Source organism: Spermophilus citellus (assembly GCF_964194105.1).
Source record: "Spermophilus citellus genome assembly, chromosome: 9".
NCBI classification, from domain to species: domain Eukaryota; kingdom Metazoa; phylum Chordata; class Mammalia; order Rodentia; family Sciuridae; genus Spermophilus; species Spermophilus citellus.
In genome coordinates, this window is record NC_138191.1 from 96,406,697 (window position 1) to 96,423,012 (window position 16,316).

The window sequence follows — 16,316 nt, forward strand, 5'->3', positions numbered from 1 at the left end:
TTGACACGCCCCTCCCAGCCCAAGGTGGTGCCATTTGTCCCCTGTGTCCTATGGAGAGAGCCCTCTGCAGGGAGGGTCCATAAGAGGAATGGCATTTCACTTGACTGACACATTTTCCAAAATGCCACCAGCGGGCTGGGGGGCAGGGGAGCAGGAGCTGAGGATGACCCAGGCCCAGATCTGGAGGTGGGATAGGCAGGGCACTGGCAGGATGCAAAGAGGACTTTGCTTAGCTGGAGCTGGAGCAAGCAAAGCGACTGCACCAGATGGGGCTGCAATCAGCCCAAAGGCCCGGATGTCAGGCAAAGGCATCTGGACTGGCCCGTGGGGAGAAGGCTGTCAGGTCAGGAGGGGTCCAGGAGGCTGAAGTGGGATGGATGGATGGATATAAGGAAGCCAATGGGAAAAGCTGGGAATCCCAATCTCAGTGTCCTGCTTTCGCTGGGGTTAGCGACTTCTACCTGCTTTCTCTCTACCCAGGCAGCCGAATCACCTTATATTTGTCCTCAAATCCCTTAAAGACCTTGCACTTGAACATTCTAGAGATTGGGAAAGAAATTCAATGTTGCCTCCAGGCCTTTGCCAGACTGTGCACTCTGTCAGGAACACCTTCCTTCATCTCTCCAAGGGAGGTCTTGGTGTGCCGATATAGACTGACCTCCAGGGATTTTAGAGACATGGAGCGGGGGGAATCAACACCAGCACAATATGTCCCACATGTTCCCTTTTTGGTAAATTCATGGTGCTAAATAATGCACACTATGCTTAAATATGCAGGGAATACTTCTGGAAAGGGATTGAAAACCAGGTAACAGGCTGGCTGGGCTCAGGAGGCTGAGACAGGAGGATCGAGAGTTCAAAGCCAGCCTCAGCAACAGCAGGGCGCTAAGCAACTCAGTGAGACTCTGTCTCTAAATAAAATACAAAATAGGGCTGGGGATGTGGCTCAGTGGTTGAGTGACCCTGAGTTCAATCCCTGGTACCAAAAAACAAACAAAAAAACAAGTAACATCTAGGCACAGTGGTGCACACCTGTTGTCCCAGCAACTTGGGGAGGTTGAGGCAGGAGGACCATAGGTTCAAGGCCAGCCTCAGTAACTTAGTGAGACCCTATTTCAAAAAAAGGGCTGGGGATATAGCTAAATGGTAGAACCCCCCTGGGTTCAATTTCCAGAACCTCAAGAAAAAAAATGCCTCCTGGAAGGTAGCCTGGGTTCTGGGTAAGGAGGGAGTCTTGGTTTTTTATCTATATCCTTTGGGAGATGAAAAAAAAAAAATACACACATACACAAGTACTTTTTTAAAATCCTACAGTCTTGGGCTGGGGGTGTGGCTCAAGCGGTAGCGCGCTTGCCTGGCATGCGTGCGGCCCGGGTTCGATCCTCAGCACCACAAACAAACAAAGATGTTGTGTCCGCCGAAAACTAAAAAATAAATATTAAAAATTCTCTCTCTCTCTTTCCCTCTCTCTCTCTCACTCTCTTTAAAAAAAAAAAAAAATCCTACAGTCTTTGAGTCCTAGCTCAATACTACCTTCCTAAACACCTTGGTTCCTAGAGATTCAAAATGCATTTTGTGGCCAACAAAGGGATCTCTATGTATCCTATGGCCCTCTCCATGGCTATTCGGGGCTCCCAGACTTTGGGCTTCTGTGTACTGGGGTCCTGGGCACTGGGTAAGAGGCTCGAGAATTTCCTTTCTCTGGAGGAGGCCAAGAAGGCTAGACAGGCCTGAGGCCACCAGGGCAGAAGTCCCTAGGAGGATCCCTTCCTCTCTGCCCAGTGGGGGCCAGCACAGGGATATGCAGGACATGGGCCGCCATCCCTCTACGTGGGCTGCTCACCTTCCTGGATGGCATAGTTGGCCAGGAGGCCCTTGATGGTGTCGGCATAGACCAGTCGCATGCGCCGGCGCTCAGCTGCCACACTGTGCTCAGTTTTCTCCTCCTCCGTCCGTGGCGTGATCTGCTTCAGCTTCACCTGTTGGCCAGGGCACAGGGGGCAGGTGCTCAGGACAAGGTCTGTCTCCCAGACCACGGCATGCCTGAGGCTGGCACCGGCTAGGCTGGGATGCTGGTGGGTCCCGAGGCAGTCTCCTCTCCTGGGGCTCACCTTCTTGCCTCCACCTTGATGTCCCCCCAGATCCCCTCTTGGGCAAAGTCCCATATTACAGAGGGGTCATTGTGAACATGAGAAACGCTGACGAAACTTCTTTGCATGAGATGTGCAGAGAGGGGTGAGGAGAGGAGGAGGAAGTAACCAGGGTAGGATGGCAATGAGCCTTCCTCCCGGGGCTGTGGCCCGGATCCGCCATGACAGGCAGCACTATGGTAGGGAACAGGCACCTACCTTGGTAAGTTCCCGATGGGCCACAAAGGTGGCCAAGGCCTTGCACACATTCCACTGCTTCTCAGAGCACAGGTCCTCAGAGGCCACCTGGATACCCACCTGGAGAGGAAGAGTGGGATGGGAAGAAATAGCCCATCAACTCGAGGCCCTCATCTGGACAAGACAAGAAGAGCCACTCCAAACTGGGCTTCTGGGGTTCCCGTAGCCCCCACCAGGCCTAAGCCAGAGGCCTGTGGCTGGTTCTGACTCTGCTCCTGGCTCCCTGGAGAACCTTGGGCAAGTCACTGCTCTTCTCTGAGTCTCGGTTTCCTCATCTGTAGAATGCGAGTGATCAGAGCTACGCTCTCAGAACTACTGAGAAGACTAAAATGAGACTGTGTCCACAAAAGGTAAAATGTTGGCCAAATTCAAAGGATGGACACCTGGGGGTTCCTGGGCAGGACCTGGGCACTTAAGGAGTGCCCAGGGGCATAGTCAGGGCTCTGCTGTCCTAGCCTTGATGGCTCAGCTGGACAAGGTTGCCTGGGCCTGCAGTCCACAGGGAGGAAGCAGAGTTCCCTGCAGAGCACAGGGCCCTGTGCATCACCACACAACACCCCTGCCCACCACCCCTGCAACACAGGAACCATGTTCCCATTTTACAGATGAGGAGACAGAGGCCAGGGGAGGTAAGCTAATGGGTGGAAGCCCTGCACTCTTCCACTGTGGCCCCTGTGCCTCTGGGATCAGACACAAAAGCTGTCTTCCCTTGATCCCCACAACCACCCGGCTGCCAAAGAGGGCCTGGGCCACACTGGAAACCATGTGGCTCAGTGATCTAAGGCAAGGCCCTTCCCTCTGCCGGGCCTCAGTTTTACTGTCTGTGCTATGGGATGTTAGACAGGAAACTCTTAGGACCCTCCTATCCCTGCCAATCAGGTCTGATTGCTGCCCCAACCAGGTCTCTGCAGCTAAGTGTGCTTGGGCTGGAGCTAAGAAGAACGGGAAGGAGGAAGGCCCACCCTAACCCCAGGCAGTGCCCACCCACACACCTCCATGCTGGAGTTGAAGGCCCGGTTCACCTTGGCCTTGATATTCACCACTTGTCCAACACTGGGGAGAGGAAAGCAGGAGGTGAGCCTTCCAGAGGGGACAGGGGAGGGAACCACAGTAGCTCTGCCGGGGGGAACTGGCAAAACAGACTTCAGGGATCGCAGGAGGTATTCCCATCTGTAACGTCACAGAGTCCTCAAAGCAGGCCGGGGAGGCAGTGTGGGCACCCACTTCGCAGGTAGGCAAGCTGAGGCCAAGAGAAGTGGCCTGGGGTCACTGTCTCCCTCCTTCCCCCAATCCCTTGTTCAGTTAGAGCCGAGCTTCTTTCTACTCTTAGCTCTGTGGCTTGCTCTATGGGGCAGCCCTCCCTGCCTTCCAGTCCCCATGAGGCTCATCCTCCAACCCCTCCCAGTGGACTAACTACCTCCCACAGCCCTGAAGCTCTACTGCGGAAAGAACCAGGTACTTCTGTTTTGTTTTGGCTTGGTTGTATGGAGCAAGCGCTCTACCACCAAGCCACACCTCCAGCCCCAGGGGCCTGTGTTTTCCTCGCCATTGGCTCTCCAAGGCCCGGAACAATGCATAGGGTGGGTCCTCAATAAATAGTGGCCACCTGAATTAATAAATTCCACATTTATTGAATGCCTACTAAGTGCAAGGGGATATCCAGAGAGGGTGGATAGGGAAATGGAAACATTTAAAGAATGAGTGCCACGTGCCAGGCACTGTGCATTACCTGGTTTGAACCTCAACATAAGCCTTGCAGGTAGGTTTGGGAACAACTGAGCATCAGAGAGGTTAAGCCATTTGTTCAAGATCACGCACCTAAAAAGTGACGGGGCCAGTATTCTAGGTGATTGTGTTGGCTGCCCAACCCCACTTTGTCCAAATGGAGCCTATCCTTCTGGAATGTTTCCCATGTCCAGGTAAATCCTCAGGGGAACCACCCAGCCTGCCCTCTGCCCAACTGGAGACAGCAGTGAGGGGCCAGCTGATGGGCTATGGGGGTGAGAGGACAGGAGGCTGGAGAGCTGGCCCTGGCCAATCACAGTGTGACTTCGAGAAGTCCTTTTTACCTTTCTGCACCTCGGCTCATGAACATGGAAAACACGGTGCTAACTTCAGATTACACTGCCTCCTGCCCAAGCCTGGGATGAGCTCACTCCAAGACACCTGCTGGCCAAGGGCCCACAGTGAGCACAATGAGAAGCTGACTGTCACACTGCCAAGCTATGTGACCTTGGGCAAATCACTTCACCTCTCCGAGTTTGAAGTATGGGAGTGTGTGTCTACTGCCTGTGCTTCTTAGGGTCAGAAGAGATGAAGAGTGGGCCTGACCGGCCACTGAGCACTGCATGTGCTCAGGTGCTGCATGTTTGACTTCTGTTCATGATTCACATGGGGGAGGGCCATGTTAGGAGGTACCTGCTGACAAGGTGGGAAATAAAGTGAATAAAGTGGCATGATGTCTGTGCAACCCTCTTCAAATGGCTCAGAACCAAAAGAGAGAGAGAGAGAGAGAGAGAGAGAGAGAGAGAGAGAGAGAAGTTTGTGTCTTTATTTATCCATGTCTAGTTAAAGTAAATGTAGCAAATGTTAAGTAATGGATCTTGTAATGGTGACCATTTAGTCAGATTTCTACATGTTTTTCATGATCAAAAATTAGAAAAAGGCTGGGGATACAGCTCAGTTGGTAGAGTGCTTGCCTCGCCTGCACAAGGCCCTGGGTTCAATCCCACATGCCCTCACCCCCCCCAAAAAAAAAAGAAAGAAAAAGAAAAAATTCAATTTCCTCTGGTCCCCAAAGTACAGCAGTTCCCCTCATCCATGGCTCATGTCCACAGCTTGATATCTATAGTCAACTGCACTATGAAAATGGTAAATGGAAAATCCCAGATGTAAACAATTTATAAAGTTTAATAACTTTTATTAAAGTATATTTTTATAATTGTTCTATTTTATTATTAGCTATTGTGGTTAATATCTTACTGTGGCTAACTTATGAATTAAACTTTATCATATGTGTGTATAGAAAAAAACACAGTTTACGTAGGGTTTGGTACTGGCCACTGTTCCAGGCATCCACAGGGGCTCTTGGAACATATTCCCACAGATAAGGCAGCACTGATGTAACTACCGCTGTGGCTCAGCGGTAGAGTGCTCACCTAGCAGGTGTGAGGCCCTGGGTTCCATCCTCAGCACCACATAAAAAGAAGTAAATAAAATAAAGGTATTGTGTCCAACTACAACTAAAAAAATATTTTTTTAAAAAAGTCTGTTTTCTGTGTAAGAGGACTGGGGATGTAGCTCAGTGTAGAGGACTTGCCTAACATTCATGAGTTGCTGTGTTCGATCTCCAGAATCTCACAGGCGCCAGGATAATTGTACCCAAAGAAAGAGATTTGTGATTCTCTCCACTCCGCCCTGTCCTCCTCCCCAGCTCACCCAAAACCAAGCAGATGCCACTTAGACTTTGGAGCTTGTTTTCCTCCCAACTGTCCTGCATCCCAGCACTCAGACTATACTGGCTCCTTCAGGGGCCCCCACAAGCCTTCAGTTCCCTGACACCCTCCAGGTAGTCTTCACAATGCTAAAGGGTGGCTCCCCATAAACTAACCTGAACCTGTAAGCCCTTCTGCAAGACCAATTACTCTCAGCAGACAGAGGAAAATGTTAAAGTATATATTCCATGGTGATGCTAACAGCAAAACCCAGAAAATGGAGAACTCTAGGGGGCAAATACCAGGTTCCTCAACAAACAAATGTCAAGGGAAAAAAACAGAGAGAGGGAGGGAGGGAGAGAGGAGAATCACAACTCAAGGCCAGACTCAACAACTTAAGGGGGCCCTGGTGTTAGGGATGAGCAAGTACTATCTAAAGATGTTTTTAAAAAGTGACCAGGTGTGCTTGCACACACCTGTGATTCCAGCTACTCAGGAGGCAGGAAGATTGCAGGTTCAAAGCCAACCTCAGCAACTTATTAAGACTCTGTTTCAAAATAAAATTTGAAACAGAGATGGGGATGTAGCTCAGTGGTAGAGCATTCAAGGCCCTGGATCTTTTCCAGGAAGACCCCTTAATACTGAAAAAGAAAAGAAAGGGGTGGGGGGAATAACTTGGACTGGGGCTTAGCTCAGCAGAAGAGCACTTGCCTAGCATGTGTGAGGCACTGTGTTCGATCCTCAGCACCACATAAAAATAAATAAATAAAAGTATTTTTAAAAACCTCAAAAACTTATACATAGCAACTGGACTTGCAAACTTATTTGCATCCTGACTTGAATGACAAAGATAAAGCAAAAAAATAAAAATTAAAACTAGGTGGGGCTGGGGATATAGCTCAGTTGCTAGAGTGCTTGCCTCGCATGCACAAGGCCCTGGGTTCAATCTCCAGCACCACCAAATAAATAAATAAACGAACTCCTGAGACAGTGCGGGCATCTGAATACTGATGACATTGATATTAGTGGGATATTACTGTTCATTTTTTAGGTGTTGTAATGGTGTTGAAGTTATGTTTTAAAAGAATACTGGGGCTGGGGATGTGGCTCAAGCGGTAGCGCGCTCGCCTCACATGCATGCGGCCCGGGTTCGATCCTCAGCACCACATACAAACAAAGATGTTGTGTCCGTCGAAAGCTAAAAAATAAATATTAAAAAATTCTCTCTCTCTCTTAAAAAAAAAAAAAAGAATACTTAGTCCTTAGAGCTATATTTGGAAATATTTTTAAATGGCAAAAGTAGAAACAAACCAAAACCTTCTCCCGCTTTCCTCAGGTGCAGCCAGGCCTTTCCAGGCCACCAGCGGTGCTCCAGACCCCTCCCCCAGACCCTCCCCACTTTCCCTGCCACCCACAGCCCCCTCCACCAGACTCACCTTCACTTGGCTGGGCCCATAGCAAGTCCATTCTTTGTGCTCTCTACCCCCAGCCCCTCCAGGGAAGACAACCTGTATCAGCAGCAGGGACCCAGAGTAGGCCAGACATGGTCACAGGCCTCCAAAGCATTGCTCTATACAGAACTGACAGTACTGCAGCCAGCTCAGACCTCCAGGAAGACCCCTTGACTACCCTCCATGGCACCATTCTCACCCACAGACATGGGAAATGTAGCCCATTGGTCGGAACAAGGACTTGGGTCAGACCAGCAGCCTGGTAGTATTTCCTGGGTCCTCCACCAGCTGTTCAACCTTAAACAAATTACCTCACTTCCCTGTGCCTCAGTTTCCTCCTTTGAAAAATGAGGGTACTAATAGCCATGACCTCATAGTGTTGTTCTGAGGATTAAATAAATTAACATATTAAAAAGGCATTCCAAGCTGGACACAGTGGCGGATGCCTATAATCCCACCAACTCAGGAGGCTAAGGCAGGAGAATCACAATTAATTCAAGGCCAGACTCAACAACTTAAGGAGGCCCTAAGCAACTTATTGAGACCCTTCCTCAAAATAAAAAGGGATAAAGGGATGGGGATGTGGTTCTGTAGTTAAGTGCCCCGGATTCAATTCCTGGTACAAAAAAAAAAAAGAAGGCATTCCAAATAAGGTATTGATGATATGGGTTCATTAATTATGACAAAGGTGCCCTATAAATATGTTACTAATCAGGGAACTGGGTGTGGGATATATAGGAGTTCTGTATTATATTCAGAGATATAACCTTATGGTAAATGTAAAACTATTCTGAAATTTAAAGTATTTCAAAATGTATGATAAGCATCTATATATCAGAATTCACATTATTAGTGTGGAACTTTCTATTTTTCACAATGTCTTTGTGGAGCTGGGCCCCACACCCACTTGGAATGGAAATTGTTTCTGCATCTGCCTCCCCTGCAGTCTGGGAGCTCCTGGGAACAGAGATCATGCTCTAATGGACTCTGTGTCCCCAAACCCAGCATGGCCCCAGTCCAACTAATATTAAGTATGTAGTGAATGACTAATGAGCACTGGGATGGCCAAACTTCTCCTTAACCGGGACACACCAAGCACCAGGCAGTCCCAAATAAGCCCTTGGCACTTGGCACTTGACTCCCTAGGTACTGATGGCCAGCTAGGAACGGGCTGGAGACAGAGCTGTGTGGGCAGCCCCTGCAGCCTGTCCCAGTAGAGGACTCAGCATGCTCCTGGAGTCCCAGAAGCAGGCCAAGGACCAACAGGAAACGTCATGCAAAGACAAGCTCAGAACGGTGTAACCAGGACATCATTAGAAAGAGAAAAAGGTCTCCCTCGGGTAATGAGCACCTTATCAACCTGGGCGTGTGTGAACACAGGGAGATGGGCCAAGTTTCCAGCTCAGGCTTTGCCAAGAAACTTGCCTAGGGGCCTCCCTACAGTACAAAACCAGTGACCACAGAGAATGTCCAAGCTCAGAAAGGCATTCACTGGTCAAGCCTAATGCCTTCGATATTCAGATAAGAAAACCAAGGCCCAGAGGGAAAGACTGATCTCCCTAGAATGACATGGCTCTTGAAGGACTACAGTGATATCTCAGCAACGCCCAACTCCAAACCACTTCCCGAGCCCCACCCTGGCAGAGGGACCCAGCCCACTGCTGCCCAGAGACCCGGCAGACAGGTCCTTGCCCCCAGAAGCTGCCCTCCTTCTATATTCAAAAGCCTGATAGACTCCAGGCAGGGTCATGGGGGAGTGGCCATGGGTTTGTGGCAGGGAGACTGGAAGGACCTTGAAGCAGGAGCTGCTTACCTGATGGTGTGCTCAAAATAGATATCGTCCATGGAGGCTGTGACACAGGGGCAGCCAGCGTGCCTCTCCGCTGGCGTCAGAAGAAGAAAGCCAGATGTTAACAGGCTTCCCACGTCACTGGCCTCCGATCAAATGTCACCTCCCCAAGAGGTTTCTCCATCTGCCCAAGCCGAGGCCACCCAGCCTTCTCCCAGACCCTTCCCACCATTACCACATTTTGACCCTGTTTTATAGATCTGGTTCCCTGTGTCTAGTGACCTGCTAGACTGGGAAGTACTTGAGGGCAAGAATTTCTACCTGTCCTGCTCATCGCTGCACGAGGCTCCCAGGTCAAAACCCTGCATAGACTCTCAGGCCAGCAGCTGCTGAATGAATGGGGGTGACCACGCCACGCTGTCTAGCCTGACTTCCCGAGCACCCACACCTCACCCACCTGTTCCCTTCCCTGAGCCTTCTCACCCTCAAGACTTGCTTACTTGCCTGGCATATGTGAGGCACTGGGTTTGATCCTTGGCACCACATCAAAATAAAGTAAACAAAGACCTGCTCAGGTGCCCTAACCCCTCAGAAACCCCTCCCTGTCCCCAGAGCTGGGTCAGGGTCTCTCAAACAGGCAGTGGGGTCCTCCTGCATGCCCCCCCCCCCACCGCTCCACCAGGCTGGGAGCTCCCAGTGGGCTGGAGACACCATCACAGCAAAGAGAATGAAGCGAGCTCTGCAGCTCTGCTCAACACGGGGACCACTATCAGCAGCCTGTCGCCATCGGTGCTCGGGGCATTTTCAAGCGCGTGGTGAAGCAGCCCTGTCTATGGCTGCACTGTGGAAGCAGGGGCCTCAGGGCACGACACCAACACCCAGGGCTGTGGGCCCTGGGGGAGAGGGAGGGCTGTCCTGAGCACTGGGAAACTAGGAGAGCACTTCAGGCACATGGACCAGCAAAGGAGACACTCAGGGGACAGTCATCATCTCTGAATAGAGGCCCCTGCTCTGGGTCTGTGGGGCCCGTGGCTGGAGATGGCCAGGCCAAGCGTAGCCTCACCGGAAAGACAGGCCATGGTGTCGATCCACTTGAGCAGCTGCCCGACACTCAGTTCCCCACGATGGTTGGTGTGGCAGGGCAGCACCAGCTGGCTCATCTGCACCTCCGTGGGGTTCCGGTATCCCTCACCCTCTTCCATGTCGTTGTCGTCCCCAGCACGTGAGACTGACTTGCGGGACGTGCGGCTGGAGAACACAGAGGCGAGGCCCTGGAGAACACGGAGGCAGAGAGATCAGCTCTCCCCAGGGTTCTTGGGTCTGCCAAGCCCTGAGACCTTATGGCCCCAGGGAGAGGAGAAGCAGCCCAGGGCCACCTCCCACCAGCCCCACCAGGAGAGAGGTGAGCACCCTCCAGCCCATGGTCTCAGACCCCAGAGGCTCCTTGGAAGCCACCTGTGTTGTTTCTTTTTGGCCAACAAATCTGAGCTAACACAACTTTGGACCTGAGAAAGGGGGAGAGAAGAAGAATATAGAAACTTCACTTCCTCACTTCTGCCTGTGGGATAACTTTTGAAAAGTTTTGCTTTTTTTTTTTTTTTTGATATGAGAAATTGACCCAGGAGCACTTAACCACTGAGCCACATCCCCAGCTGTTTTTATTTTTTATTTTGAGACAGGGCCTCCCTAAGTTGCTTAGGACCTTGCTAAATTGCTGAGGCTAGCTTTGAACTTGTGATCCTCCTGTCTCAGCCTCCCGAACTGCTGGGATTACAGGCATGGGCCACGGCACCTGCCTAAGAAAGAAAATTCTTATACATGCTTCACAATGGATGAACCTGGAAGACACGCCAGTCACAAAGGGACAAATACTGTGATTTCATTCAAAGGAGGCCCATAGAGTAGTCAAATTCAGAAAGACAAAAGAATGACAGCAGTCAGGCGTGGTGTCACACACCTATATTTCTAGCAACTTGGGACTCTGATGCAGGATGATTGCAAGTTCAAGGCAAGCCTGGGCAACTTAGTGAGACTGTTTCAAAATAAAAAGGTCTGAGAATGTAGCTCAGTGGTAGAGCACCCCGAGTTCAATCCCTAGTACTGTAAAAAGAAAGAAGAAAGAGGGAAGGAAGGAACAAAAGAATGAAGGACAGACAGACAGGCTAGGGAGGAAGAAATAGGGAGTTACTGTTTATTAAGTATAGAGTTTCAGTTTGGGAAGTTGAAAAAGATCTAGAGATGGTTAGTAAGAATAGTTGCCTGATTGAAAATGTGCTTAATGCCTCTAAACTGTACACTTAAAAATATTTAAAAAGGCCGGGTACAGTGGCACATGTCTGTAATCTCAGTGGCTCAGGAGGCTGAGACAGGAGGACTGTGAATTCAAAACCAGCCTCAGCAACAACAAGACACTAAGCAACTCAGTGAGACCCTGTTTCTAAATAAAATACAAAATAGAGCTAGGGATGTGGCTCAGTGATTGAGTGCCCCTAAGTTCAATCCCTGGTACCAAAAAATATTAGGGGCTAGGGTTGTGGCTCAGTGGTAGAGCACTCACCCAGCATGTGTGAGGCCCTGGGTTCAGTCCTCGACACCACATAAAAAGACAAATAAATAAAGGCATTATGTCCATCTACAACTAAAAAATATATCATATATATTTTTTAATGGTACATTTAAAAAATGTAAATAATGCAAACACTCCAATTAAAAGGAGGTCATAAAGCAAGAACCAATAATGAAGACAAAGAAAAGGGAGAGAGGGAGCGAGGGGACTGACCCCACTCTCTGCAGGGAGGCCTAGGGAGCTAGTGAACCTGCAGTAGTCCAGCTGAGAATTGTTCCCATAAAAGTGCTTCAGGAAGCAGCTCTGATTTCATCCCCTCAGGCCCTTTCTTGAGCTCCTGGGCTCTTCAGTTGGCATCAGGAGCCTCCAGTGGGTGCTAATGCCTTCCGGCACTCGGATCTACTGACTGGGAGGGTTCTGGGCAGTCACTGAGCAGCTGTCTGATCCAGGGCAGGACCACAGCAGCTGCCAACTGGAGAATCAGCAGGGAAGGTCTTCAAATGCACTCAGGAGAGGTAGAGTCTCAAGCTTGAAGCCCACCCTGTCTTATTCTCCAGGCAGGACAGGGGGCCATGCCCATCAGCCCCTCTGATGGGGGCTAGGGAGGCAACCTGCCGTCCCTTCTCTCTGGGATACCCTCCTGGGTCAGTCTGTGAACTCAGGATCTGGGCAACCCTGTGTGTGAGAAAAATGAGAGGCAGGCACATGGTGCCAATTGTCACAGCCAATGCCAACTCTAGGGGGGTGATGACAGACACAGCTAACGTTTATACAGCATTTAAGTGTCCACATAATCTGCCTTAGCAGATTATTTTACGTGTATTAATTCAATTTTACGTGTATTAACTCAATTCCATTTGTACAACAAACCTGTGGGACAGGTATGTTATTATCCTCATCTTACAGATAAGGAAACTGAGGGTCAGGGAAATAGCAGAGCCTGGCTCCCATCCCTGAGATCTGGAGCGGTCTGAGCTCCTTCCCTCCACACCAAATCCCTTGCAAGGTTTCCTAGGCCAAGATGAGGAGTCAGGGTCCTGGGCCTCAGATGTAGCAGCAAAGAGCATCCTGATCAGATGGCGAGCCTGCCACAGCTGCAGGAGGGAGCAGTGCTGGCTCCTGTGATGGGGGTCTGTGTGTCCCGGATAAGTCCCCCCACAGGCAACCCTAAGCTAATTCCATAAATTCAAAACCTACCAACATGACTTGTTTAAGCCACATTGAACATGACTTTGACCCCTCAAGTGATAGAACCAGGATTTGAACCAGGCCTGTCTGACCCAGAACTGCTTGTGGTTCCCAGAGAAGCAGCTCATTCCCAAGAGCCACTGGGTAGTAAGCACAGGGCTGGGAAAAAAGAGAGCCACAGCCCAGAGACCTCTCAGCCTGAGCGGAGGCCCATGGAGTTGCCAGGCTGACCAGCTTTCTGGTCCTCACAGTTGGCTTGAAGGCACTGTGGTCCACACAGCAGGACCCATTGCCATGGTAACCATTGCCAAGGCATCTCCAGTCTGGGCATGCACTGGAAGCCTACATGGATGCGGGAAGCCGGCTTTCTGGGAGCTGGGGCAGGGAGAGAGGGAGGAGGCAGGAAGGGTCCATTTACCCACACTCTTTCCAAACCCCTCTCACTGCCAAGAGTTCTGGGAAGAACAGTCCAGAAAGAAGCCTGGAGAGAACTGAGGAAATGTGGGAGGCAAGAGGCAGAGGACTGGTGGGCAGAATAAAGGGAGTCAACCATCTGAGGTTCCTAGGCAGTCTGGACATGCACAGAGGGAAGCCCCACACAGGGCCCTGCTCTATCCCACCCACCACCTCACCCAGCCCTCACAAAGCAGGCAGAAAGCCAGGACTGTCAACCCATCTTACAGATGAGGAAACTGAAGCTGGACAAAGCCCTGGGCCAGGAGTCAGACTGCTGAACTCCAGTTCTCTCCCTACTTCTCAGCGGAGCGGTCCCTATCCCTGACTGTCCTGCTTCCTGTTCTGTGGAAAGGAACCCCGCCTTCCACTAGACTCTGTGTGCCTGGAGACAGGATCTTTGCCTCATTCATTCATTCACCAAACACCTTCTCTGTACTGGACCCTGGGCCAAGCACCAAGAATAAAATGACAACTTGAACCTAGAGGGGCCTAGCACACAGTAGGACCTCAACAGAGGTTTTCAGAAGGACAACCAGAGACAGACTTAAGTGCAAATTCTAGCTTGTCCGTCAGGCGCTATGTGATCATGAGCAAGGCCCCTTTCTTCCTGAGTCATGCCTGCCAGCCCCAGCAAAGAAGAGAACTGCCACTCCCTAAGGTACAGAGCACTGGCTCCAGGATTCTAGGGTCTAAGCCCGCCTGGGGCCTGGCACCCCCAGTGGGATTCTCAATCAGGAAGCTGCAGAGCACCATCACCCCATCAAACAGAAACACTATGCTCCTCCAATCAGGGCTAAGCCCTCCACCCTGAAGCAAGCTGAGGACCTCATTGCTGCTAACAAGAGACTCCTCTCACAGGAGGGGTGCAGAGATGGGGTGGGAGCAAAGGAGGTGGGGTCAGAGCAGCCCAGGCGGCCCCAGGCACAGTCTCTCAGACCCCCCACCTCCTCCCTTGGGCTCTGAGGCAGTCTGCCCACATGGGGCAGGCCAGGCCTCCCTCTCAGGTGGGCAGCCAGCCAGCCCAGGAAGCAGGGGTGTGTGCAGTCAGGCAAGGTTTAGCCAATGGGACCCCAGACTGGAGCCACTCCTCTCCAGAGAGCAGAGGCCTGGCTGGAGTCAGGACCTGGAATAGCCAGGCAGGCCGGGCCAACGCAGCTGACAGGGCCCAGCTGCTGTGAAGGGGAGGGCACTCAGAGGTCAGAGATGTGCCCTCTCCGATAGTAGCCATGCCAAGCACTGGCCCCAGGCCATAGCCGACCTGGCCAGATTCCATGATCCTAGAGTAGGCCCTGGCTGGTCACACCGTGGGCTCTGTGTCTGTCCTCCTGACCAGTCACATCACAGACCTGTTGAATCAGAGCAGGAGAGACCACCTTACTCAGCTGGGGGGACTAAGGCATGGAGGGAAAGACTAGTCCAGTGTCACCCAGATGAAAGGGCAGAGACTGGCCCTCCTGGGCCAGGTTCCTGTTGGGCAATTTGACAACAGGCTAAACCGTGATTTCCTCTCTCCCCCGAGTGTCTAAATCCCAATAATCCCACCTTCTTAAACACTCAGCCTCCCCTGTCCTGACTAGTCCCACAGCCTGTCCACAGGCTCCAGCCACTCCATCTCCCTCCAGCCTCCATACAGCACCAAGGGGATCTGTCCCCAAAGAAAACCCAGAGACTCGACCACAGCTACTTATTATGCCCTGCCTTGCAGGAAGATCTGGTCAAGTCCTCAGAACTCCTACAATGGACTTCATGCTTCACTCTGACCTTAGGACCACAATGACCTTTCTCTTTTTTTTTTTTTTTTTTTTTTTTTTTTTTGGTACCAGGGATTGAACCCGGGCCACTGAGCCACATCCCCAGCCCATTTATTTATTCATTCATTCATTCATTTATTTTGAGACAGGGTCTCTCGAAGTTGCTTAGGGCTGCCTAAGGCTGGCCTTGAACTTGCAATCCTTCTGCCTCGGCCTCCTGAGCTGCTGGGATTGCAGGAGTGCAACACTGTGCTCAGCTTACAATGACCTCTTTAAAGAACAGTTCTCACCAGGCACTACCTGCTCAAGACTCTTTGATGGCTCCCATGGTTGTCAGGAGCAAGGCCCAGCCACTGCAGCTCTACACTAGCCCCAGTCCCACAGCTCCCAACCACGTGCCTTCCTCAGAGCACTGCTCCCGCTCCTGCTCTTCTCCCCCACCACAGGAATACTGCTTCTGCCAGAGCCCCTTCATTTGCCCCTGTCCACCCTGTCCACCTTCTCCTTTGCCACTTTCATCCTCTATCCACGCCCCTCATCCACAGGGAGAGTCAGGGCTCCCAGGCTCCTGCTGTCTCCCTCACAGCACTGACCAAGCCCTGCCACTCCCATCACTCCCACAGGACAAGACCCAAGCCCAGCACAGAGCAGATGCCAAACGACTGCCAGTGGAAGAGAGGAAGGAAAAGACGAATGACAAGGCAGCCTTAGGGCTGAGACTCAAGACAAGAGGCGTCTGTGTGAGCTGCCGAGAGGCTGTGGGGAACAGAGGGGCAGGGAACAGCAGCAGCTCTGGTAGTGTGGACATGGGGCAAAGCACGCTGGTGGGGAAATACCGGGCACACCTGCTGGGGTGGAAACAGGAGTGGGCAGCATCAGGGACCTGGTGAGCAGACCCAGAGTTCCCAGAAACCCTGGAAGACTCCTGGAGAAGGGTGTGGCCCACAGTGATCAGTCAGGGCAGAGATCACAGTACCTGCAGGTCCCGTTCAGAATAGCAGGTCTAGTGCAAAGGACAGCACCTGCCCTAGCAGGAGTCACAGGCTTGAACAGCCTCTGAAGAAGCCCACCATGACACCAGCTGGGCACAGGCATTGGGGTTGGCCCAGCTTAGGTTCAAGTCCAGCTCTGCTACCTCCCCATGAAACCTCAGGCACACTGTTCAACATCTATGGGCCTCAATTCCCTTACCGGTAAATATGGGATTATGATACCTACCTCCACGTGTCACTGTGGGATGAAATGAAAGGAGAGCGAGTGTATAAAACTCCTACCCTATGGCTAGCTCTTACTG

At 51.3% G+C, this 16,316-nt stretch overlaps 1 protein-coding gene across 3 annotated transcripts in view; it reads right to left on the minus strand.

The window, feature by feature from the left end:
- The window catches only part of ACOT11 (acyl-CoA thioesterase 11), a 44,753-nt gene that overhangs the window by 10,843 nt on the left and 17,594 nt on the right, over nucleotides 1-16,316 (minus strand). For all 3 annotated transcript variants that reach the window (XM_081306890.1, XM_081306891.1, XM_081306889.1), the window contains 5 exons: nucleotides 10,125-10,332; nucleotides 9,086-9,155; nucleotides 3,380-3,440; nucleotides 2,349-2,447; nucleotides 1,844-1,979 (listed from right to left, as the gene is read on the minus strand). In XM_081306890.1, the coding sequence (XP_081163016.1) occupies nucleotides 1,844-1,979; nucleotides 2,349-2,447; nucleotides 3,380-3,440; nucleotides 9,086-9,155; nucleotides 10,125-10,332 (574 nt within the window). The remainder of the gene's footprint in view (nucleotides 1-1,843; nucleotides 1,980-2,348; nucleotides 2,448-3,379; nucleotides 3,441-9,085; nucleotides 9,156-10,124; nucleotides 10,333-16,316) is intronic.